The 27,456-nt window shown below is 36.4% G+C and overlaps 1 protein-coding gene across 2 annotated transcripts in view; it reads left to right on the forward strand.

Annotated features, from left to right (window-relative positions):
* Window positions 1-27,456, forward strand: part of smyd3 (SET and MYND domain containing 3) — a 186,867-nt gene that overhangs the window by 42,160 nt on the left and 117,251 nt on the right. For both annotated transcript variants that reach the window (XM_016492449.1, XM_016492450.1), the window contains exon 5: window positions 1,835-1,971. In XM_016492449.1, the coding sequence (XP_016347935.1) occupies window positions 1,835-1,971 (137 nt within the window). The remainder of the gene's footprint in view (window positions 1-1,834; window positions 1,972-27,456) is intronic.

Here is a 27,456-nt window from a genome sequence, read left to right on the forward strand (position 1 = left end):
GAGAGATACGAGCCGTGAGCTGTAGCCGTGGGTCAAGCGTTTGCTCTATCTGCCGCAGCAGCAGTGAACACACTGAACTTCACTGATGGTGCGCTTGGAGGAAATGAATCAGAGCAGGAGGGTTAATGAAAAAGCCCATATGTTTGGCAAAGCTGACATAAATCACACATTCTTCCAAATACACACTCTCATGCTCTAGTCAGACCTCTTTCTTTCCAAATACACACTAATCGGACATCCATTTTACTGGTGCAGCCAGAAGGACAAGCAAAAATGCTTTTTGATTCATCTTCATTGGCTAAACACACACTAACAGGTGAAAACACACACACACAAAAGCCTTTTATCCTCCTCTGGTTTCTTATTGTGCGTTTCGGCTCTTTTGTGCTTCATCCTCGTTGATCATCATTAGTCTTTTTCACAGCTTGTGTTGGTTCAGCTCAGTGTTGTTTACATCTGCATGGTCACCGATAACATAGTATGTGAACTTTTTTCAGGTAAATTAGGTTTAATTCTGTTTTTTGTTTTTCTAGTCTTGACGTTATTTGTTACTGCATCCAGTGTAATTTATGAACAGCTACAAGGATGATACATTTTTTCATTGATACATAACCTTAAAATACCCAAGTTTTGTAGGTGGAACTTTGGGTGCAGAAAGTACAGACATAGTGCAGACATACATATAATTTAAGTTAATAAAATGAAATAAACCAGTAATAATAAAGAGAATAGACACACACACACACACAAAACCAATATGGTAATAAAATATGGAGAAAAAAATCCATTATAAATGTTCCATTATAGTTTTACATAAAATGTTCCATTATAGAATTTGCTTTTATTTACTTTTTTTGAGTTTTCATTTTAATTTGGGTTTAAATTTTCATACTTGTATGTGCTTTCATAGATGTATGAGTTTTTTTTAAATATTTCTATTTAGCTTCAAATTTATTTCAGTTTTAGCAGTTTTACTACTTAAGCTTGAACTGCTTTATTTCAGTAATGAAAATGATTTTTAATAGTTTGATTTAATTAACAATGACAACACTGATTTCAACATGTCTTTTTGGACATTTACCATGTTAATACAGTGTTTTGTAGAAATGTACCATGGCAGTACCATGTTTTTGAACATTTACAAAAATAATACCATGTTTTTGAACGTGACATTACCATGTTTTTTGGGGGGTTTTTTTTACATTTTTTTTAGACAGTTTTTAGACATACTGTATACTGTATCACTATGATTTTAGTCAGGTACACTACACTCTAAAAAATGCTGGGTTAAATACAACCAAGTGCTGAGTAAAATATGGACAAACCCAGCGATTGGGTTGTTTTGCATTTAACCCAGCATTTTTTAGTGTACCATGGTAATACCATGTTTTTTTTTTAGGTATCACAGTAATAGCCCTTTTTTTGGACATTTACCTTGTTAATACTATGTTTTATATATATATATATATATATATATGTATATATGTATATATATGTATATATATATACCTTTTATAAAGAATATCTCTTTGGATTTGAGACTTTAGTGTTTGCAACTTTACAGATCTTCTTTATGCACCAAGAGCTTGTAACACTCCAAAGAGAAAGGAAAAATTGAAATCGCATCATATGACCCCTTTAATACCATATTTTTGCCCATGTACTATGGTAATACTCTGATTTAATAAGATAGTAATATGTTTTTAGAAACATATCATTATAACATTAGTTTAGTTTAATATTTTTTTTTGAAAGAGCACAACATTTTTTGCTTGTTAGCAGAATCATTCATATGTATCGCTGTTGTTGAAAGCGCTGTGTTCTGTGTGTGCAGATCTTGCAGACATGAGCGAGGAGAAGAAAGAAGGCCTGAGGCACCTCTGCATGACGCTGCAGGTTTATCTCGGTGAGGAGAACCACGATCTGTCTCCGCTTCCGCCCGGCCTCGACCCCATCAGCCTCCTCGCCAGAGTAAGTGTCCTTTCATTGTCATCTGCGGCAGTCGGCAGGGCTCTCGCTCTCAGATCTCACGCAGTGTTGTGAATGGAGTGTGTCACTTCGAGCACATACCGCGCCACTCGGTTATCACCCCGTCCTCACATCACCTGCTGTGAACCCATGCTGCTATTTTTTGTCTTTTCTCCTCATAACAGGGAACAAGTAGTTCGTAGAAGCTAAATGAAGTCATTTCTTGTTCAAGGTTGAATTTCATTTTAACCTCCAGAAAATAGTCCAAAAAGATTCAGTTCAATGGAATCATTAAGTAGAATCACATCCAGAATCACTACATTCCTGAAGATTCGCATCCCAAGAGGCCCTTCCCATAAGGTGCCTGAGGTGCATGCTAATGTACTAGTTTATTTACAGATGTGTCAGTGAGATGGCTTGTTTGGATTCCTGTGAGAGTAGATTTTATTTGCTTGTTTACCGTCCGTCACTCCGTGCTGTAATTGTGAACATGTTGAGTGAAAGATGCGTTTCAGAGTGAACACGGTCATCTTCTCTTCAGGATTGCATGTAAACACAGAAGGGGTTGCGCATTTGGCCTGGGACAAACAAATGCCTGTTGCATGTGAACACAAACACCTGTTTTATATGAGAGACAGCCAGCAGCCATCTTTCTCTTATAAAGCATCCAAGACCCAAATGTGGATTTGATAAGCATTTCTAATCCAACACTAAACACCACAGCAGGGCAAGTCTCGAGTTATGTAAAACATGTACAGATGCTCGAATGAAGAGCGTCCAATGCACTTTTGCATTTGTTGACCTTGATATGCAAGTTGTTGTTTTTTTTGCAGATTTTGTTAAAATATTGTCAAAAATGAATGATTTAGAAATACTCTTTTGGTGCCAGTGTGTTGCTTTGCACTTGACTCATTGCCTCTAGAGTCTCTCAAGGAGAATTTGTTGATTTCTTGTGGTAAATCTATGGAATTTAATGCGCGGGTTATCAGTCTGTCTCTCATGCAAGTCATTTATTGAATAGAGACTGGAGATTGAAAAGCATGTCAGAAGTGAGGTGATGGATTGAGTTGTGACATTTTCTGTCAGACGTATAGGGGTAAAGAAACATCAGTATGGATGTGATGGAGAGGAAGTGCACCAGGCATATAAATCGTGAATCTCTCTCTTATTCAGTAATCATCATTCTCAGAATCTCTGCTCTAGATTATGTCATGTAGACCTGCAGGCGGCAGCAGGCTGATACGGGTCTGACCCAGATACATGACCTGAACCGACTGCTCCACATAACACACCTCAAGGAAACACCACAGTCAGTTAGCTAAAGATGTCATTGAATGTCTGCTAAACTTTGCTGTTTGATTAGAACTGTCTTATATATTATATATATATATATAAAATACAATTTTTAAAAAGTAAAAATTTTATATTAAAAGTTTTACATTTCTAAATAGTAGTAGTAGTAGTAATAATAATAATTATTAATAATAATAATAATAATTATTATTATTATTATATGATTTAAAGTTGGTTTTAAATAATGACATGGATGCTTTATTTTTAATTTAATTTAATTTAATTTAATTTAATTTAATTTAGCAAATTTAAATAGAGCGCTGTAAGACAATTGGGAATTTTGTGTGAAGCCGAAAGATTTGCCCAAACAGATTTCACAGCTGGTTCAAATTGCCCACGCATTTGCCATGTTGACCAATAGGAAGTTGCTTGTTTTGAAAGTGACTTCTTTGCAAGCTGCCATTCATGCATTGCTACATGCGATATTTTGCCGAAATTTCATTAATGTGTCCACACCTTAAAGGAATACATCACCTCAAAAAGATACAGATTATGGTTGGGCTGATAGACGATGCCATATTCCATCGCCAATGACTGACAGACATCAGGATGTTAAGCTGACATCGTGATTCCTTCCCCCCTCTCCCGCAATCCGCCGCATCCCAGTTCCGTGTTCGGAAAGGAAATTAAGTGTGCTACGGAAACCCTAAAGGGAATAAATAGCCTACGAGATAAATAGCCTCTCGCAATTATATCGTTGGGTAAGTATAGGCGACTGTATATAAATTGCGGGCATCAGGGAGCCGCTATTGAAACCGCTTTCGATTGCGCGCTCTCATTTTACTTTCACTTTCACTTTTGAGATTCGCGATCACAAGGACTCTATACTATGGAGCGGCAGTACTTACCACACATTTGACAAGATTAGATGTTTGTCATTGGTGCTCAGGATCTGCAAATCATTCGTCTATCAGACATTTCTCCTTACTCTGTGTATGTGGTAAGTGAACTTTCATGTACTGTAATGCAACAGGCTACCACTAGCAAGCAGCTAACCTTTTAGTGGCTCTGTATAACGAGTTATTTGTTTCATGCTTCAGGCACACCCCTAACCCCGCCCCGCCCCCCCGATGTCATCGTCCATCATGAGGTTTCACTGTAGACATCGTCCGATGCCAATTTGGTAGACATCGCCCAATCCTAGTTTACACACATTTTACGATGGATCTTTTTTTTTTTTTAATCTGAGGTGGAAACTTAGCTTTTGTCTTTACTTTTTCTCTCTCACACATTCTTTCATTCTTCTACGCTTCATTAATGTGATGCAGTTAACTCCTGGATGAATATTTCTTTTTAGGTGTGGGTGGAATACAAATGTGCAAACACTGGAAGAAGTGTGCTGGTTTTGACCCTGACTGCTGATAAATCTCCCTGTTCTGCATTAACTCAGCTCGTGAGAGTCGGCTCTTGGCCCGGCGCTTCGTCTTTAGCATTACAAACATGTTCAGCCGCGTTAAACCAACACCCTGCCCATCGCCGAATCAATTAACCAGCGTGAAAACAAGCAGCCGTGGTCCAAAAATGATTTCCATTTCAAATCAGACCGATATTCTGTGCCATTTGCTGAAACTAATTGCTGAAACTAATTCTCTTATAATATTCAGAATATATCCCTTACATGCAGTGGAAGTTCCTCAAGGGAATTTGAGATGTTTGTTGGGAGTGTAATTTATTTATTTATTCATATTAAGCAGGAATTACCCAAGAACTAAAGTAGGTAAGAGGGAAAATCTCCAATTACAGTAATCAAACTGAGTGAGGGACGTGTCGGAACATGTGAATTTAGATTAAAATCCAGATCCAGAGGGACGTTCATTCATGCCATTCACATTCCAGAACTGAACCGATGGTGGATCTGCCGCTTTAATTAAAGTTGCAGAGAAGGCTAGTGTTATTGTCCAGGGCTTTAGTGAATACAGTTATTCGTTTCTGTTCATTTTTGCATATGTGTTGTGAACTCAAAAGAGAGTCTTTTAAAGTCAGACTGAACAGTTCTGATTAACTGAGCTGATGAGTTTTAAATATTCCTTAAGAATATGATTTGTGTCACAGCAATCTGTTAACGGGTTTGTAATGAGAACTAACTACCATCCTATTTATCGCCGTTTTGTTGTCTTGTTATTGATGCTTGCTCTAATTAGAGTTAGGTATTTGAACAAAACCATAACTATTAAACTTTGGCGTGTAGTTTTTACATGTTAAATTTTCTAATTATATATTTTACATGTTCAAATTATGTTTTTTTTTAAAGGTGTGTGTGTGTGTGCTATTACATAAAATATTCTTATTATTTAATAATTTAATTTAAAATGGGTTTATAATAATGATAAATAATGAATAATGAAATTGTTTCTCTATATATTACTATATGATGTGTTTGTTGTGTTGTGTTGTGTATTACTTAAAGTTAAGTATTAAACTTTGTCATATAGCTTTTACATAAATAATATTTCAAATTGCGCAGTTTTTATAAAGGTGTGTTCTATTACAGTAAAAATATTGTTTGTAAATTAAAAATATTATTATTATTATTATTTTAATGTCAGACATCTAAAAATGGCCTAATTTAAAATGGGCTGCTTTGTAATAAACTTATTTTTAAATTTTCATCATTATAATCATAATTTTCCATTCTTATTCTTATTGCAGACTTATCTTGAAACCAAGATATTATAGTGAATTGAGGGTGGGCTCTTATGACGTCCAAAACACCCTAGCAACTGCATAGAAACACAAGAAACCCTCAGGACACCTTAGCGACCATATAGCAACACCCTGGCAACCACTCAGCTCACATTGTGGCGATGACATTTTCATGGGCAAGCACCACTCATTTTCTTCATAAAATGTAAAAATCTAGTTTTTTTTGACAGCAGATGTGATATAATTTGCTACTCTGCTTGCCCTATTTGCCAGTCATTCACAGCTGTTGTATTAAGCATCATTAATATTTTATATGTCCTCTATTTTGTTTTATTTGTCTGTATTTTATAATGACCTGATGTGCTCAGGCAAGTTATCTGAGGTTCCAAATCAGAGGAAAGCAGAGGTCCATCTGTTCATGACAGACCCCAAATAAGGCAGCATTTATCAGTGCTGAATTAATACATAATGGAGGAGCTCTTCATGACATTACCAGCAGACAAACAGGTCCTTGATCTGAAAGAGCACCATCCAATTTAAATATTAGTTGTTAGTGACCAAGACTAGCCTACTAGAAGCAACTGTATAAAGCCTGTGTATATAATACAACATAAATTCTATAAAGCCTCTATACATCATAAAGGCATTCTCTTTGCATTCTATTGACTTCTTGATTGTGATATTTGAAACATGCTTTTTCAGTAAAGCTGTATGTATTGGCAAAAAGCGGTATCATCCAAATTAACATGAATTGAAGAGGGTTGAATAATTTAGTAGTGCCTTAGAATTAGAGTATACATCATAAAGCTATTCTTTTTGCATTATTCATTTGTAAAAATGCTGTATAATAAGGTTTGGGAACCAATATTTGCTTATTTTACCAAATGGCGCTACTGAGTCTGTGTAGTATGACTCCCGAACAAATGACTGTGTCGTATGACCTCCGAATGAATTACTTGAGACAGTTCTTTTTAGTGAATCAAACACCTAACAAATGACTCGTATGAACCGGTTCTTTTTAGTGAATCAAAAACACAATAAAATGTGTAGTCCGACTCCTTAACAAATTACTTTTATAAATTGGTTCTTTTTAGTTAATCAGAAACATACAGTAAATCTTGTAGTCCGACTCCAGAACAAATTACTCAAATGAACCGCTTCTTTTTAGATAATCAAAAACATACAGTAAGACACGTGTGTAGTCCGACTTCTGAACAAATGACTCTTATGAACCGGTTCTTTTTAGGGAATCAAAAGCATACAGTAAACATACACTCTCATTAACTGGTTCTTTTTAGTTAATCAGAAACATACAGTAAAACATGTGTAATCCGTCTCCTGAACAAATGACTCTTATGAACCGGTTCTTTTTAGTGAATCAGAAACATACAGTAAAATGTTTAGTCCAACTCCTGAACAAATGACTCTTATGAACCAGTTCTTTTTGGCGAATCAAAAACGTATAGCGTGGCCAGAGTTGCCCAACTTCTGAATGGATGACTCTCAACCGGTTCTTTCGACTGATTCAAAAACATAGATCAAGAACAATTTTGTTTGATTCCAAAACAAATGTTTCTAAAGATTTTAGTAAAAGAATTGGATCAGTGGAGCTACTGACTGGTTGTTGGGTTGTGCAAAACACAATGCCTTTCCTTTCTTTTTTAGTAGGTCTTTGTCCTTCTCTCAAATTTAAAAATGAGTATTTAACATGGGACTTTGCTCATACTGGCTTAGGTGAGATTTGGCCATTAAACTGGAATGAGTCATGCTTTATTCAACATCCTTCCCAGCAGCTCCAGTCCTCATGTCAGCAGATTTGCAAAAAATCTTCACCTTTCCCCCCAGTTTCACCCCGAGAGTCATATATGGATTAAGAGCAAAGGAAAGATGATTTGTTAGATGACATCTCTCCTCTATCAGCGCTGTGCAGACGCTGTCATTGAACATATGTTTCAGTTCTGACATTAAAGGAGCAGAGGTCAGAGGTCACACTGACAGGGCTCTGGGTGGTCTGGCCCTGGCACTTAATAAGAGAACCCCATCGTTACTCCGTTCCTGTCATCTTCCACTGCTTTTTCGTAGCACCCACCAATGACCCAAGTGACCTCAGGGTAATGTCTGCATGTATGATTTTTCTCTGTCAGTCTGACTGATTTCACTTCAGGCTCTTTAGCTTTAAGCTCCATTGTTGGACAAATGACTGAAGTAATGATGAAAATCCATCTGTCTCTCATTTAGTGTGCATCTGATAATTTTATTTCCTGTTAGATTAGTCTTGCAAAACTTAAAGACAAAAACCTGGAAACCTTTATTATTACATGATAGATGGTTTATATACAACACTGAGTCTGCAGACTGAGACTAAACCATGGGTATCCTGAAAGTTTAGTCATTATATTGCTGTTTCCATGGTCACCCAAAACTCACTTCCCCTATTGCTTTCTTAAAGGGGTCATATGGTGCGATTTCAATTTTTCCTTTCTCTTTGGAGTGTTACAAGCTCTTGGTGCATAAAGAAGATCTGTAAAGTTGCAAAGACTAAAGTCTCAAATCCAAAGAGATATTCTTTATAAAAGTTAAAGGGGTCATATGATGCTGCTAAAAATAACATTATTTTGTGTATTTGGTGTAATGAAATGTGTTTATGCGGTTTAAAGTAAAAAAAACACATTATTTTCCACATCAAACTTGAAAACGCATCATATGACCCCTTTAAGACTTGTCCATGCCCTCCTAAAACGCCTCGTTCTAACACGCCCCAACATACCTACGTCGCTCTGTGGGAAGATTTGCATAACACCGCCCAAATGTTCACGCAAAGAAAGAAGGCATAACTTTTATTCTCGCTGTAGTATTGTTGTTGCCGCCGCCGCCATGTTGTGGAGATGCTGTGTGTTTCGTTGTGAAAGCGAAACTACTTTGTTTGGCCTTCCAAAAGAGGATGATATCCACTTCGTCATGCCTAGAGCTGATCCGTGCTGGTCGCTGAGGAAATGCATCAACTTTGCGCTGTGGATCGCCGGATCGGTGGTTGCCGCAAGCCCGCCGGCCGCTCCTTCGTCACTGATGATTCAAACGTGAGTTTTGAGTAGTGTAGAGTAGCGCTTGTTGTTTGTCGTTTCTCCGATCACAAATGCAGACATGGTTTTATGTTTACGCGGCGCGATACGCAACGCAACGTGTATAAACAAAATATAAGTCATTATAACCAGTATTTATGTCCCCACTGGATGCAACAAATGCCTCGTTTGTAATGGGTTTTATTGGTTTTGTCTCGTCGTGCCGGGAGACACAGCATCACAGTATGCTAAGGGGCGTAACATTTCCATCACACGCTTGAGGTATTCAGCCAAGCACAATGCACTGGATAGCTGGCCAATCAGTGTACACCTCGCTTTTCAGAACGATGAGCTTTGTAAAAATCGATGCGTTTCAGAAAGGAGGGGCATAGAAGAGCAACAATAATGTAAATTATGTGGAAAATAATGTGTTTTTTTAACCTTAAACCGCATAAACACATTGCATTACACCAAATACACAACATAATGTTCTTTTTAGCAACGTCATATGACCCCTTTAATTGTTTTGCCATAGAATAAACCTTCAAGTCTTTTATATTTGGGAAGATACATTTCTTTAAAAATTTAAATTGTTTGTGGCACCTTAAGTTCAGCGAAGAGTACATCCATCCATCCCTCAAAGTTTTTGAAAGAAATGAATACTTGTATTCTGCAAGGATTCATTACATTGATCAAAAGTGATCTTGCAGAAGTTTTCAATTTCAAATTTAAAAAAAATGCTATCCTTTTGAACTTTATCCATCAAAGAATCTTGAAAAAAATGCATCACAGCTTCCACAAAAATATTAAGCAGCTCAACTGTTTTCAACATTGATGATAATAAAAATATTTCTTGAGCAGCAAATCAGCATATTAGAATGATTTCTGAAGGATCATATGGTTTCTGAAGCCTTGATAAGCAGAAGACACTTAAAGATTTCAAGAACTTTTTTAATCTTCAATGACTCAGACAGTCAACTCAAAACTCCAAAAAAGAGAAACCTATAAAGAACAACAGTGACAAGAAGAACCTGCAACCACACATAACTGACTTCTGATTCACATTGAAATCAACATTATAACTGTGAATCTCACAGACTGCACCAACAGGGGGCAGCGTGCTCTTAAATATCTATATCTTATATATACAGTTTGCGCATAAACAATTGAATATACCATTTGTTTTGTATGTTGGAACGATGTTGGAACTCATGACCTTGAATGCATTTGTATCCTCTGGCTATTGCTGGCACACTCAGGGTCCTGCTAGTAAAGCCTCCTTCTTTTGCATGTAAAGTGTACATGTTGGCATCTGCATGTGTTTAGTCTTAATATGCAAATTCTTTGCAAGTGTTTGTTAAGGAATTGTCCATTGGAGTGTAATTGTACGCGTTAATTGAGATTTTGTGTGTTTGTGGGAGCCACAAGGATAGTAAAACCTGAAATTAGCTTCTTTGGGACCAGCCAACAGTCCCCATGAGGAAAACGGCTTAACAGACATACTAAATGATGCCTTAATGAAATGTACAAATGCTAAAAGGTTTGTTAAAGGAGTAGTTCATCCAAAAATTAAAATGTACTCACTCTCAGGCCATCCAAGAAGCAGATGAGTTTGTTTCTTCATCAGAGATTTGGAGAAATTTCGCATTACATCACTTTGCTCACCAATGGATTATTTGCAGTGAATGGGTGCCGTCAGAATGAGAGTCCAAACAGCTGATAAAAACATCACAATAATCCACATCACTCCAGTCAATGAAATAACATCTTGTGAAGTGAAAAGCAGTGTGAAACAAATCCATCATTAAAGCATTTTAATTTTAAAGCGTTTTATTTTTCTGGCCAAAATATGAGTCCATCATCTGTATCCACATCCTCCAGTAAAAAAAAAAAAAAAGTTTATTCCCTGTTGTCCTCTCACATAAAAATCCACTGACCTATTTGTTTAGAACTGTTTTCACTACTTTTTTTTTTTTTTTTACAGGAGAAAGCAATATTATGGATAGAAATCGCATATTTTAGCTGAAAGCAACGGTTTGGAGTTAAAAACGTCTTAATGACGAGTGTCTGAATAATTGTGTGGATTACTTGTGGATTATGTTATTATCAGCTGTTTGGACTCTCATTCTGACGGCACCCATTCACTTCAGAGGGTCCATTGGTGAGCATGTGATGTAATGCTACATTTCTCCAAATCCGTTCTGATAAAGAAACAAACTCATTTATATCTTGGAAGACCTGAGGGTGTGTACATTTTCAACAAATGTTCATTTTTGGGTCATTTATTCCATTAAAGTTAACAGTAGGTTTAGGGGCTAGAAAATAGCATTAGCTCAAAATAAAACAATAGAAGTCAATGGAAGGTCCACACATCATGACAGAAAAACAAACGTGTGCATGTGTGTGTTGGGCTTCGGTCTAGAGGAGGATGTGGGTTATTGGAAGGGGAGCCAGTAAAATGGCCCATTACTATTCTGAGCACTGTGTGCGTGTGCATCAGTGCCTTTCAAGGAGGCTGACACACGCCTGGTAATTCCAAACACATTTTAATATGGGATTTTCAAAATCTCTCCAACTGTTCCTGATATTTAATCTCAGATTATGGTTAAAGTAATGTATTGCAAATATTTACCATCAACAAATTGTGGCCAAGTGCATCAATTTTAATTGCCATGCACATTGGTGGAATTTTGTTTACATATCACATTAACGAAAGGGCGAAGATTGACAATCATATCCAAAAGTATCTTTCTTTAATGTACTCTAAGTCAGTCTGAGTTACATTTACAGCTTTCTTTTCCGCCCTATACTCAATCAGCTGCTGTATCCTGCTGATATGGAGCAATAAGCAGCAGTTATATAGCTATGACAGAGTATAATTGTGTCCTCCTGCAGCAGACACACTCTACAGGCTCTACAGCTGCATCACCTCTCTGAAACGCCCACTCTATTCCTCATCCTGACCGGACCGTAACCCTGCAATACACACCACAGAGGCATTGTGCTGCATCTCCAACAATCACCTCCTTCCCACTGCAGGGAAAGATAGAAATGGAGAGAGACAAACATTCATTCACGTGCAAGACAGGCTTCCGAGACTCTTGGGATTGGTGCACAAGCCTTAAAGGCAACATGAATTCAGAGTTTACTTTCCGAATAAATGTGCCGGGTCTTATTGTGCATGAATTTTTTGTTGCTATGGCTAGCTTACCTTGCCATATAAATGCCTTGTGTTTTTCAGATATATATGTCATATTTCGAGATTATTCAATTTGCTAGATTAACTTCAAGTAGTAGTTGGACTTGCATGTAACATACATTTTCTTTCTGTTTTTATTCAGGATTTTGCAGTGCATTTTTAATCGACTATTATAGAAAATAAAAAAGTAAATATAGCATACATCTTATCTACTACTAGACTACTACTATTATTATTATTAAATTGTAGGCTATTTAGTGTATCTTCCACCCTGCTGTCTAGATATTGGTATTGGCTTGAAAACACATGGAGATTTGTCATATTATGGCAGTTAAATGGTTGCTAAATTCTATTTCATGTCTTTAAAGTCCTTTTCTTCCTTTTTTTTTTTCAATAAATGAATGAATGTCACTGAATGACAAAGTCACTGGATGTTTAGGGCGAGATTTAAATTAGCCGTCAAGATTTTAGTCCCAATGTAGAGGTTTTTGTAACTCTTTACAATAGAATTCTATTTATAAACATTAGTTGATGCAGGTAATTAATGCAATGAACAATTTTTTACCAAATGTTACTGTTCTATGTTAAAGTTCTGCATGTACTAATACATTTTTAGAATTTAAAGTATTAATAAACATTAATAAACATTTTGAATGGACTTAAAATAATAACAATGAACGATATATTTACACAAACGTTCAAAAGTGTGGGGTCAGAATTTTTTTTCTTTTGCTCACCAAGGTGGCATTTATTTGATTAAAAATATAATGTTACCCATGTTTGACTATCATAGATGGATGATGTTTTGTTCTGTTCTGTTCACCTGTCTTTGCTGTAGGACAGCAGTTTCGTCCCTGAGAGCACAGGGAGAGTATTGATGAATGTGTGCCGTGTGCTGCTCAAAGCAAAGCAAACGCTAATGGATGAGCTGTCCGCTCTGCTGTACTAGAATGCCACTCTAAGGTGACTGGTGGTTCCTGCGTGGTCTTCAGGGCACGCTCTCTCAATCTGTTCAACATCTGAACACCACTATGAGTTTTGGAACTACTGATCTGATAGACTTGCATTGGTTTGTAGTCCACCAATTTACCTTGATACTTTCCGCAAAATTGAGCTTTTTTGTGTCACAGGCGATTGAATTCATATGGGTTTGTAATAGGGCTGTGCGATATGGACAAAAAAAAACTATCGTGATTTCTTTGATCAATTTTGCGATTTCAATTTTAATCATGATTTTGACACACACAGACATGCTTTACAGTCATTAATGCATTCTGTGTGAATTTGAAACATATTTCCAAAAGAAAACCAATTAGAGCTTTATCAAAAAGCTGTAACATGTCTCTAGAACAGACATAAGGCAAAATAATCACTAAGTAAAAGTGTAGCAAAATGTCTCTAGAATAGACATGTATGGCAGAAGAAGAAAAAAAATCCCGTGCATTGGTCATAGAGCTCTTTGTGGCGTTGCCTCAGATGTTGAACTAGATTTGTTGCGCCAAGTTCACACGTACTCCGTCTGCAGTGCGTATACAGTATGTGTATGCGGTGCAGAAGCAGCACGGACTCATTTTGCTTTCGCACAGGACGCGTTTGCAATCCGCTCCTGATCCGCGGCTGTTTACCACAAACACAACATTTATCCATTATTTTGATTTCAAATCCAAACGTTGTTTCTGAAAATGCTTTTTCAGCATTGTGAAATCGCGATTTTATGACGATTTCGATTAATCACACAGCCCTAGTTTGTAACGACATGAGGGTGAGTAAACGATGACAGATTTTTAGTTTTTGGGTGAACTGTCCCTTTAAGAAAACTCTTATTTCAAATGTAAAGGCAAGCGGATGTATTCATTTTCATTTTCCCATGTGTTCTCTCTAAGGGCCCCGGTAACATTTCATTTAATCTTCACTTTAAGTGTTGATCGTCTCTTGTATCTGCTGAGATTGCCAGACACTTTACAGGTTCTCACTTAAAGTTCAGAGTCAGAACCGATTGATCATACGCACACATAAGCTTATTGTACGTTTTCCTGCCTGCCTTCTTGCTCTAGATGAAGTAAAGTGAGATTTTCATTAAACTTATACCTCCATAATGTAATCAGGCCTTTTAATATCTCTTGTCCTTGCAATGACACGTAGATTACAGTCTGTCTTCCCATCATCCTAAACAGTTTCTGACACACATCTCATCTGTTCGGACCCCCACAGTGTTTCCGTCGTTGCGTAGCTGTTTCACATCACGTTTGCTTCTCTCTCACCCTCGACTCTACCCGTAATAAGATAATTAGTGATTTATGGTCACCTTGCTTTGTTTGCTCGATTTTGACGCTTCGGGCTGAGGGATTTGAGCTTTTTTGGCAGCATTCTGAGTTTGTAATTAATTATCTTTTGACGTTTTTCCTTTGTAACGAGCCATTACTGTAATGTGCTGAAGTCAGAGCGGAGTGTGTATTTAATGACTGTGTAGCTGTTGCTTTATACAGCATTTCCTCTTAATTTAAAGCATCTGAAGCTAGAGTATGTGGGTATACAGTGTGTAAATGGAAATGTTCAGAGCTGGTCTGAGCGAGACTAATAGTGGTCAGTTATTGTTGCATTCTCGTTCTGCTTAGTTCTTTAGATCGATCGATCTATCTATCTGTCTATCTATCTATCTATCTATCTATCTGTCTATCTGTCTATCTGTCTATATCTATCTATCTATCTGTCTATCTGTCTGTCTGTCTGTCATCCGTCCGTCTGTCCGTCTGTCCGTCTATCCATCTGTCCGTCCGTCCGTCCGTCCGTCCGTCTGTCCGTCTATCCATCTGTCCGTCTGTCCGTCTGTCCGTCAAAGGTTTGGAGTAAGATTAAAAAAATACTTTTATTCAATAAGGATGTATTAAATCGATCAAAAGTAACAGTAAAGAATTTAATAATGTTTAATCATTTTTAATCATCAGGTATTTTATTTTATTTTATTTTGGGGTACTGGAAAAATATTAGGTATTAATTATTCATGCTCATTTTCCCTATTTTTATGTTTAGGTCTAATGTTCACTTAAAGTAAATCTTTAACAACATATTTAATACTTCAATAACAATTTTAAAGGTGGTCTTTAGCAAATCTCAGAATGAGTATCAATCCATCATACTGTACATTAAAATGTTGTGATGCCACTTTTAGCATTTTTAGTTAGTGTATTTTGTTTTATTTACAGTTCAGAATTGTATTATTAGCCATTTATTGTTAATCTGTCTATCAATCCATCTGTAGAGTAGTATAAAGCTGCAATACATTAATAGTGAAATACTTTAACATTGAAAAAAGTGTGACACACTTCACCTTTAAATTCTTGTTTTCTCTTTCTTTCTCTCCTCATTGTTCTTTTGTATTTGAATTATTTATTATCTTTGGTTTCCAGTCTTAACTAACTGCTATTGGCAGTAGAGTTTCAGTTGTTCCCACAGTAGACAGCACAGCATACAAAATCATACAATATGAACGGCAAATACTGAATAGAGTGAAACTGCAGGATAAGATTAATTTCAACTGTTTGAAAATGTAGTTCTGGCAATATTCCACAAGACAAAATTGATATCAAAATACTGAAGTGTTGACATATGACAAATTAATTTAGTTGATTTTGAGCGGGATGTCAGATCAGGCTTTTATTTTTATATATCCTCCAGCCTGGTTCTTCCGTAATGAGCTACGTGAAGAACTCAGTGTTTGTTTATGTGCGTGTGTATGAAGTGTTTATCCTCGGATTGTCTTTTCCCATGTCTCGTGTGTGTATGTTTGCTTGCGTCAGACAGTGAACTGTCTGCAGTGCCCTGTGTTTGGCGGGCCCATAGTGCAGTGACAGATGCCAGCTGTGTGTCTGAGTAGCTGAACACTGGCCTGCTGTTACTGTCAAATCCAGCCCCACTCACAACCTTAACCCCACTGACACAGACAGTGAGAACCACACACAATTAGGTATTTGATGCAAATGAGTTAATGTAACTTTGGAGGGCAACACTATTTGAATCATATTTTTGCCTCTGCAGAGGCTTCAGACAGACTCTCTATCTATCTATCTATCTATCGTTCTATCGTTCTGTCGTTCTATCTATCGTTCTGTCGTTCTATCTATCTATCGTTCTATCATTCTATCGTTCTATATATCGTTCTATTGTTCGATCTATCTATCATTCTATCTATCTATCTATCTATCTATCTATCTATGTCTATCTATCTATCTATCGTTCTGTCGTTCTATCGTTCTGTCGTTCTGTGGTTCTATCTATCGTTCTATCATTCTATCGTTCTATATATCATTCTATTGTTCGATCTATCTATCATTCTATCTATCTATCTATCTATCATTCTATCGTTCTATCTATCGTTCTGTCATTCTGTCGTTCTATCTATCGTTCTATGATTCTATTGTTCTACCTATCTATTGCTCTATCGTTCTATCATTCTACCTGTTGTTCTCTCTATCTATCATTTTTTTAAAGAAATTAATACTTTTATTCTGCAAGGTTGATGAAATAAATGCTATTATTAAAAAAAAAAAAAAAATAAAATAAATATATATATATATATATAATTGCAACACAAAATGTTTGGATGCTGTACTGTAGCTGTTATGTCACATACTGTACAATGATTCAGTTATTATTGACTTTGCCAGACAGGTTTGTTCATATTCATAATTATATGCAACTTTATCATAATTGGTGCATTCCGTTTTTTTATGACAGTCGCTCATACAACAGCAGCATGTAATTTCTCCATCAAACTAATTTTAACCATAAGTCATGTAATTTTCTTTGTTAAATACTGTTTTTGTCCTGTAAGACGGCAATTTCCTCTTTCTGCTCTTTCCTGTGCATGTTCTGAATTAATTTCTCAATTTACCAATCCAGTAACAGGTTTAACCCTCTCTGCCCTGACCTTGTCTGAATGAGTAAAAAAATTGCAACCCACCAAAGAGGGAAAGAGAGAGTAATATATAAATATTAGATTAAAAATATGAATGAATAACTAAATAAATAAAATTTATATATTTACATTTTGAGGAATATCAGTGTAGCTTTATGTAGCAAGCACTATAATATGCCTAATTATAGTTTTTAAAAATAATCTATATTATTAAGGGAACTTTTTGTTTTACATGTAAAAATCTCCTTGTGTCATGAAGTTCAGTGTGAGGTTTGTGGTGAACATCCTGGGAACGAGAAATGAGGTGATACACAGTGATGTGCTCAGTGGTTACAGGTGTCTGAAGGGAATCACATCAGCAGAAATGAAATAAACAGCTTAATGGGGATAATAATGATGTGATAGATCAGAGATCTCACACAGGTTTAGAATGAGTGTGTGTATGTATATCTCCCATAAGAGCTGAAAGAACATTATTTTTGGAACTGTATGGTGCAGTTGCACTCTGGAGAAGCAGTGCAGCTTTATATAACCATGATTGTGCGGCATGGAGCTAAAATCTCAGAGGTGTTTTTAGGGTTGAATTTATGACCTGGTATGAAATGCACTGACTGGGATTTTCCTTAATATGGACACAAATTGCTCTGATATTTTAGAAAAGGTTCACTACAATTCTTTGTGTGTGTGTGTTTTAGGTTTTGTTTGTTGTTTTGTTCGTTTTTTGTTTGTTTGTTTGTTTTTTGTGTTTTGTTAGGCTTTTGTTTTTGTTTTGTTAGGGTTTTTTGTTTTGTTTGGCTTTGTTTTTGTTTTGTTAGGTTTTCTTTATTTATTTTTTGTGTTTTGTTAGGCTTTTGTTTTTGTTTTGTTAGGTTTTTTTTGTGTTTTGTTTGGCTTTGTTTTTGTTTTGTTAGGTTTTTGTTTTTTTGTTTTGTTTTTTGTTTTGTAACATGGTTTATAACATGGTTTTGTATAAGTACCATGGTAGCTATATATTACAGTGCTATCATATTCCATGTGGTACCACCACGGTTCGACGGCACTGCCACAGTTCTTTTTTGTCTTAGTTCCTGAATTCTATCACTGCATATTAGAAACAAAATTTACAGCACTTGTAAAAATTACCAGACCTTTGCCATGCAGTGTTCTGCATATATTGTTTGTAATGTATTAATATCATTTATGAGTTCTGACATGCATTACCTACAAGCATACAAAGCCACAGCCAGACTGTCACCATAGAAACCAGCTCTTTATATGGCATCGTCTCTCTCTCTCTCTCTCTCTCTCTCTCTCTCTCTCTCTCTCTTTCTCTCTCTTTTGTTTGGCTTTGTTTTTGTTTTGTTAGGTTTTTGTTTTTTTGTTTTGTTTTTTGTTTTGTAACATGGTTTATAACATGGTTTTGTATAAGTACCATGGTAGCTATATATTACAGTGCTATCATATTCCATGTGGTACCACCACGGTTCGACGGCACTGCCACAGTTCTTTTTTGTCTTAGTTCCTGAATTCTATCACTGCATATTAGAAACAAAATTTACAGCACTTGTAAAAATTACCAGACCTTTGCCATGCAGTGTTCTGCATATATTGTTTGTAATGTATTAATATCATTTATGAGTTCTGACATGCATTACCTACAAGCATACAAAGCCACAGCCAGACTGTCACCATAGAAACCAGCTCTTTATATGGCATCGTCTCTCTCTCTCTCTCTCTCTCTCTCTCTCTCTCTCTCTCTTTCTCTCTCATTTTCAGCACCTGCTAAAGGTCTTGTGTTTCGCCCATTGTTGTTCATAGGTTACAGTATAGGGCAGATTTATTTGTTTGTCTTTCTTTGTTTTATTGCAAATATTTGTGCACAATTTGTGGTGGCATGACTTTGGCACTGAATAGATTTACATGATACCACATATCCATAGATTCCATTTAATGGGAATTCTGTTGTTCTTGTAAATAATTTCTGTATGTATTTATAAAAAGAAATGTGCCTTTTGACGCATGCCAGATTAATATGCAGATATGACTATAAGTAAGCCATTAATTCTTCTAAAAAATAAAAACACTACTCTTTTTCAGTATAACTTAAAATTAGGAGGTACAACAAAAATCAATTTTTGATTAGATTGAGGAAAAACCCATCAGGCCAGCAGCGCTGAGCATTCATTTCCCATCCAACGCTGGGCTGCAGCAGAAATGCCATTGGTTACATGTTAATTAGCTTAATGACAGGCTTAGCTTAATAACTTTAATGCTATTGTTCAGGCTGTGTTGCATCATTTTTATAAGGACGATATAAGACCCTATTTGTTTAATTAACTGAGCTTTTGTGTAGTTCATGTCTGCTGAAATGAAGGGGCAATTTACTCTCTCTCTCTTTCCCTCTTTCCCTGCAGTTTGTACAATTTTCCAAGACTGCATCTTTCATGGAAATTAGTTTTAGCTGTGATAATCAACCTTTCCTTCTCTGCATTTAATTGTAATTACTGTGCAGTGGTAGTGTATTCATGATCAGTAGGAAAATATCACAGCTATTCATTAAAAATAGCAGCATTTATGCAAAGCGCCTCCGTACTAAACGCTGTTCGATTTTACTGATGAATTCATTCAGTTTGCTGACTTCTGTATACTGTATATAGTATATGAAAATATACAGTATATATGTAAATGGTTCATCAAAGTCTGTTGCATAAATGCAATCTCTTGTTCTCTTTGGACCTTCTCATTATTCAAACAGCCTTCCATCGAGAGCAACATCTCAGAGGTGTTTCATATTTTGGCAAATGCATCTCCTTCAATATTGGTCTATGGAGAATTTCAGTGCTTAATTGAAAGATATTAGCAATTAAAACGATCAGATGATTGTAAATTTCTCAGGTCTAAAGACATTAGATGATGGACGTCTTATCTGTTTATTAATATCTGTGTCATAATGGAACCTTCAAGTTTTCCCATTAGTCTCAAATGAGGTTAAAACTGAAAGGAAGTTTAGCAACTGCAGCACTCAATGCCACGTTTTAAAATGCTGTAATATTAATGCACTGTGATTGGATGTGTTTCTATTATGTTATATAGAAATATATCTTGCTCTCTTATTTTGTATTTTGTTACGGATCTAAGCAGTCCAGTTTGCCATTAAAAATGGGGTGGGTGATATAAGAAAAACATTATTTAAAAAATATATATTTCACAATATTCTCAGCAGTTTGGTAATGATTTAATATATCACAATACACAAATTTATATGAAAAACAGAGACGTCTTTTTGACTTAATGTCTAAAATAAAGATAGGCCTAGCACACATTTAAAGAATTGAAACAATGGTTTAAGAAATAATCATTTAAAATTATATTTTATTCGCTTGGCGTCATTTATTCCCAAAAGAAAATGAAGTGAAGAGTCAGCTCAGTATATCACCTATACATAGTTAAAAGGCGCAAAAGGCATAATTTTCTCTGAATGTACTGTTCAGACAAAAATCCTTCCAATATGAATAATTTCTGTTTAATTTCTCAGTGCATTAAAACCCATGTTAGTTGCTAGAGTTAAGAAAAGAGTCTTTGAACTTTGTAAATTTATGTTCTAGGATATATTTCTTGAACAATTTCCAGTAGGAGCCTAAGAACAAAAACCTCCTGTCAGATCACCGCCAGGATACTTGAACGGAAAACTGAATAATGCAAAACTCCCACAATCAGCTTTTGGCTTAATTTTACTCAAAGATCCATCATGTAGTACAAAAAGTTGGATTTCCATGTCTCTAGCAGTGGACCACCACAAAACCTGCACTGGTTAAACTCTCATACTGTTGTAAATAATGAAATCTTGCAGTGTTTCAAAATGATTTATCTGAGAAACCCAGTAACAAATTTTTAAAAACAGAAACGTTTCCACATTTTCACTTACATTTGCAGATCTTTGCTCTCTATTCCTTTTATAAAGCTGTTCAGTCATGACATCAATTTATAGGACAATTCGGCAAGTTCCCTCAGCAATGTTTTTTTAAGCGCATAATGGTTTCATAGTTCACATTTGAGTTATTACTGATTGTAATTTATGTTGTTGAACAACACATGAAAGTCACTTCAAGTAATGTTCACCACGTAACTTATTGTATGCCAAAATCCATAGCCACTCTTCTAAAAACCCTTTAGAAATACCAGAGGGAGCACATGGTTTAAAAATGCAAATTCTCTTCCAGATTTTGGGACTACAAACTGAACAGCTATTTTGTACCACATATATGGCATTTCCTGTTAGTTTCTGCCATCTGTTTTTCCCGGCTGGTCTTGATAAAGGGCAGGTATGGCTTTCTGTCTCATTTCTCCTCTCACATGTACAGCAGCCACAGCAGAAAATCTATAACCTTTGATTCCAATCAGTGTTTCATGAAGATTTTCTTTCATTGCTCGTACTAATTGTATGTATGGGAGTGATAGCAAGTGAGATGCTGCTTTGAGTGTTCTCAAAGGGCTTCTTCTTCTTGAACAATTTATGGCAGGTCTCCTTCTTAATGGACTTGGAGAGAAAGCAGGAGGCAAAATGATCTTGAATATGGCCTCCACCTGTTTAGGTCACTTTTTGAGAACAAAACACTAATTATTATCGTCTGAACCTCGCTCTTTTTTAATTTTAATTTTATTTAATTTTAATTTAATTTAATTTAATTTAATTTAATTTTAGTTTAGTTTAGTTTAGTTTAAAAATATAAAATAATAAAATATTTTATTTTATTATTTTATTTTCATTCAATTTGGTGACACTAGTGGTGCAGAAATTTTTAGATTTAGGCAAAAAAAAAGAAAACAGGATTTCTATAGTGTATTTTACTGTAGTGTGTCTTACTGATGTTCTTTTCAATGAGGTTAACCGTTTTATATCATGTATAAATAACTAACAAGGTATGGTTTTCAAGGGCTTTTCTCAAGGCAAACTGAGTGCCTTTGCAGACTCTGAGCTTTCCAAGTGGATGTGGTTCACAGGTGCTAGGGAAACCAAACCGGTCGTGGTACCATCCAGAACAAACGACGGCTTTATACACTGCAGGAATGTGCCAGAATCACTTCATCAGGCATCTGCTTAGGACTTCTCCGACAACAAATTATGTTTTACAAGACAAGTTGTGTTTGTCTTGTGTATTAAGGGACAGCTCTTCCAAAAATGAAAATGCTGTTACTTTTGCATTTAAAATGCATTTACTTACCCTCATGTTATTCCAGTTCTTATATGATGTTATGTCTTTTGCAGAACACAAAAGGAAATGTTTTGAAGAATTTTCACTTGTGACCAATGACCATCAAGCTTGAACAGGACATAAAAGCAATTTATACACTTTGCATGAAGAGGAACAGAATGAAGTCATTATTCACAAATAATCATCCCCTCTCCCCAGTTTCATTCACATTTAAACCTTGGCATGTCAAAAGATGTGAGAAACAATGTCTTGATGTGCTAAATTTGATTGCATGTATGTGCAAATGAAATCGAAGCACCTGAGAGGGGCGATTAGCAGTAAAGGACAACTCATTGACACATTTTTGCACATATACAGTTATATCGCTGCATTGAAAAACCTGCCGGTAAAGTGTCATAGAAGCATCTTCTAATTAAGATTTTACACTGGCATTGATCCATAAGTGACACTAGGGACACATTGTTTATTGTGATAGGACAGATGGAGTAATCGCTAGATTTAGCAGAATAGCTTTTCTCATCAGAAGTCCTCCCGAAAGACAGCTCCGTACTTGAATGCTAAGATCCGAACCAGACAGCAATAAATCATTAGCCACAAATGTCCAAAAAAGCTCCTGACAGCATCTGTTTGCAGAGCTACAATTTAAATAGAACTGGGCCAGGAGCTCTGGGGATCTTCCGGTCTCAGTCGCACACACAAGCTTCTGTTTTTCTTATGAGGTTGCTCTCGTTCTCATCACATCTCGTCCTCTTCCAGGGGCAATAACAGGCTAATTCTGGAGTTTCTTCATCCTGAGATAATTCTGAGGCTGTTATCCTCCCCACCTTTTTCCATCCTGTTGTTCCGGCACTCCTGCTGAGGGCTCTTGAGATGCTTTGAGGGTGTCTCGCAAACCTCGCTGTGCCGGAGTTGCCTTTGGGCCACCACCAACATCTCGAAACCAGTAAAACCCCAGGAGACGTTCATCTATCATGAACTTGATTTATATATATCTACCAGATGCAAATTTTAATAGTACACTCCTCGCTTTATGAGTTCACTTTTCGTTGAAGTCTGCGTGGGTTATTTCAGGTGAAGTTAAGTGCTTGTTTATGATAAAACGAAAGTTATTTCTTTGGGTAATAGCACTCCATTTTGAAAAGCCTCAAAAACCTAGGCGTAAGTATCTACACAGGCAGCTACCTTGTAAGACAGCATCTTAAAGTCCAAATTGACAATTCTTATTTGGTTATGGAATTTGGTGTATTCATTATAAATGATTTATTCGTTCACATCACACCAATAAGTAAACAACAATTATCCAGTGTATACAATTATACAGTTTTCACTCAAACTGTATTTTCTTGTAAAAGATAGTCCAGTTATCGTATTTGCAACTTCATTTTACTGCAGTGCATTTAATTACATGGACGTATATATTGATTTTTTCTGTTACAGTATAACATTTATTTATATTCAACATTTCCCTTGACTCAACCCCATCCAGATTTGTTGCAATGAATTTTGAGATACATGCAATGTTGCATTTTATTTTGGCCCATACAAGGTATCTTAAAGGGTTCACCCAAAAATGAAAATTCTGTCATTAATTACTCACCCTCATGTACTTCCAAACCCGTAAGACATTTGTTCATCTTCGGAACACAAATTAAGATATTTTTGTTGAAATCTGAGAGCTTTCTGACTCTCTATAGACAGCAACGCAACTACCACGTTCAAGGCCCAAAAAGTGGTTCAATCTTAATGAAGCTACAAGAATACTTTTTATACGCTAGGAAAACAAAAATAATGACTTTATACAACAATTTATTCTCTTCTGTGTCAGGAACTTGGAAGCGGCTGACGGCGACGTCTACAAACATAAACAACCGGTGAATGGAGGACGCCGTGATCGGCGTTGTTTTTGTTGTGTGTCGTGGGTTTCATGATAACGGAGATGGAATGTAAACGCACAATTTACACGACTAAAGAAGCACGAAAATCTGACTAAATTTCCTATGACAACTTGCAGTGTTACATATCCTCGAGGCTGAGAAAACAACACAACGCTGCAGACAACAGGTAGCTAAATGCCATTATTGCTGTTTTCCAAGTTCGTGGAGTAAATATTTTTACACGGCTTTTTAAATATGAGTTTGGCCAATCAGCATACACTGCGTCACTGATAGTTCCTATAGAACTGTTTTAGACCCTCTGAAGTAGGAGCTTATTTAGTTCCCCCAAATGGAGTTCCTAGAACTAAATGCTTTCCTAGTTCCTGCGGTGCAAACATGCCAAAAAGTGGGAACTTCTGCCAATAATTCTAGGAACTATGAAAAGCCCCTATGGACTATTTTAATGATGTCCTTGCTACTTTTCTGGACCTTAAATACGGTAGTTGATTTGCTGTCTATGCAGGGTCAGAAAGCTCTTGGATTTCATCAAAAATATCTTAATTTGTGTTTCAAAGATGAACAATGGTCTTACGGGTTTGGAACGACATGAAGGTGAGTAATTAATGGCAGAATTTTATTTTTGGGTGAACTATCCCTTTAAAAAGCAGCGTTTTAGTTTGGAGTGAATGCATGATGCCTTAAAATGTTGTCTAGGTTATCTAGGCTGGCAGCTCACTTAGTTTGGGAACAGAGCGTGAAGTGTTCTGCGTGTGTTTGTTAATATGGAGTGTGTCATATGGATCATCTCTCTCTAGAGCTGGTCTGCTTGTGTACTGTTGTGTGTCGAGTGCTGTCGTGTTTGGTTGGGCATTTGGATGCGACTCATGCTTAAATTGGCCTCCTTCCTGGTGTCTCACACGCACATGCATTCACGCACCGGTGCTCTCTTTGGCTGGACCGAGCGTCTCTGGAACAGAGATGTCACACCGTTGAGTGTTCTGCCATGGTATCTAGGGCCATTCTGAGGGTGTGGAGGACTTCTGGTGCTATGCCCAGACCTACAGAGAAACAAGCAGCCGAATGAAGAGCAAATATCTGCCGAGGGAACATGGCATTTACAGAATTACACTTGACTGTTTTGTTTTGCCAGCATGTTGGTGGCCACAATCATTGGCTTGGGCTTAAAGAACGCTGCCAAATTGTGGAAAACCTGGAATAACATTACAAACTTGAGGATGTTGTTTGTCCGGGTGTCGTGAAATGGGATTGTTTTTGCGGAGTGATGAGATCCGGCTTATTTGAAATGCAAAACAGTCAGATGGTAAACACGAAAGGGCTAATTCTCTCTCGCTTTCTCACAATTATATATGTGCTCACATTAATTCACTTGCACACACCGTGAGTCTCAGAGCATGCTTTTAAAATCTGCACACGTCCACATTTCTCCACCGCGTCTAATAATTTGTCATTGTGATTGGCTAACATCTCTCTGCTTCCATTCTCAGATCGCCAAGGCAACAGAACATTCATTCTCCGCTACTTTCCGTGCTCGCTTGCATGTTATAGCAGCTCATTTCCACATCAGAATAAACCTTTATTTTAGAGTCTTTTTTTTCTACATTTCTTTTTTCTTGCATACTAATTAAGTTAGCATTTCAAAACTAGGCTTTAACTTATTTAAGGCAAGACTCTAAAGGCGAAACAATTGTTTTTCAGGCACTGGTCAGTTCTGTAATGTTGGGCCATTTTGCTTTTGTATCTCTTATATGTCTTATTTCATGCTAGTGAAAAAGAAAACATCCAAAATAGACATTTATGTGTTTGTCATATTACACTTCATCTATTTGCATCTGGAGATTTCAATTATAATGCATTGTTTTCTGAAAATGAGTTTTTTCTCATGCACCGAACCAGAAATTTTCACTTCAGTAGCACTTAACTTTCCAGTTTATTCCTATCTATATTCTGAAGGTTTTGTTTGTTCAGGTATCATTTGATATTTATACATTTTATATCATTTTAACATTTTATTTCTAAAAACATGGTAAAAAAAATTTGGCTGTCAACAGTGTTTTCTGATTTATGGAGTGATAAAAAAAGAGATATCCAAAGTGTTCTGGAAGTATATGCAAATTAGTGCATATTTAATTAGATAATGCATCATTTGCATATTTAAACCACCTTTTTAGAAAGCTTGTAGTAGAAAACAACTGTCTTAATGTACTGTGATTAATCAATTTGGGGAAAATAGGGTGATTTGTCTATTAGTTATAATTTTTAATCCCCAATAATCCATAGTGTCTTTGCTCACTAGTTAGGGTTGTGCAGCGTCTGCGCCACGGGGGGCCAGAGGTGGCCCGGCCCGGCCACCTCGGTCACTGTGCCCCCTCACCTCTGGTGCCGTCTCCATAGTGGGCGCCCTGATTTTAGTCGGTGAGGCAAGGTACTGCCCTGGGAAGGTCTCCCAGGCTGTTAAATACACAGATTAAAAGCGAAATGTTTTCATTTCGTTTCTTTCTTAGCAAAAATTTTTTTTTTTTCGTTCAGGTTATGCAGAGCGAAATAAGAACGGTGCTGCATTTAGAAATAATTCTTATTAACTTTGCTATTATTCTTGAATTTTCAAACTGCTAACACTTTGCACTTTGCAGTTTCGAATTATGCCTTTACTGTATGACCAAAAATTACAGAGTAGTCTATTTTATGTTTCAGCTGTTTGATCGCGCCGGCGCCTCACGCGCACACTAAGCTACTGCATTCATTGGAAACAGCGCAGCCATTCACCGTGCCGTTCGGCGTGAGACCCGGTCCACTGTGGCATATTTTTGCTCATTATGATATTTTTCCGTCGATACTGGAACGCGCGTGAACTACAAAGCCTATTTTACCTAATAAGGCTAATAGTTTAGCTTCAGCTACATCGCGAATATGGACACATTTGGATTTGTGCCTGAGAGAGGTAAGCCCAACTTTACCTTACGTTTCTTTATAAATTAATTTGTTTTGGCATGTTTATTGCTAAGCATATATTATTATATACTGCAATTATATTTATCCATTAGAATTATATATTTTTAAATTCTTATTCTGTTCTGATACGGTTAAATTTAAAGGATTTGTTGTAAAGTGCGGGGAACTAAAATATCCTATAGTGTTCATAATGTTGGTAGATTATAACATTATTAGGCCTGCCTTTATTATTTCTGAAAATGCAACTTATACGAGACATATCTTTTTTTTATTTTCCTCAAAA

This window comes from Sinocyclocheilus anshuiensis, unplaced genomic scaffold (assembly GCF_001515605.1).
Source record: "Sinocyclocheilus anshuiensis isolate Anshui unplaced genomic scaffold, SAMN03320099.WGS_v1.1 scaffold222, whole genome shotgun sequence".
Taxonomy (NCBI): Eukaryota; Metazoa; Chordata; class Actinopteri; order Cypriniformes; family Cyprinidae; genus Sinocyclocheilus; species Sinocyclocheilus anshuiensis.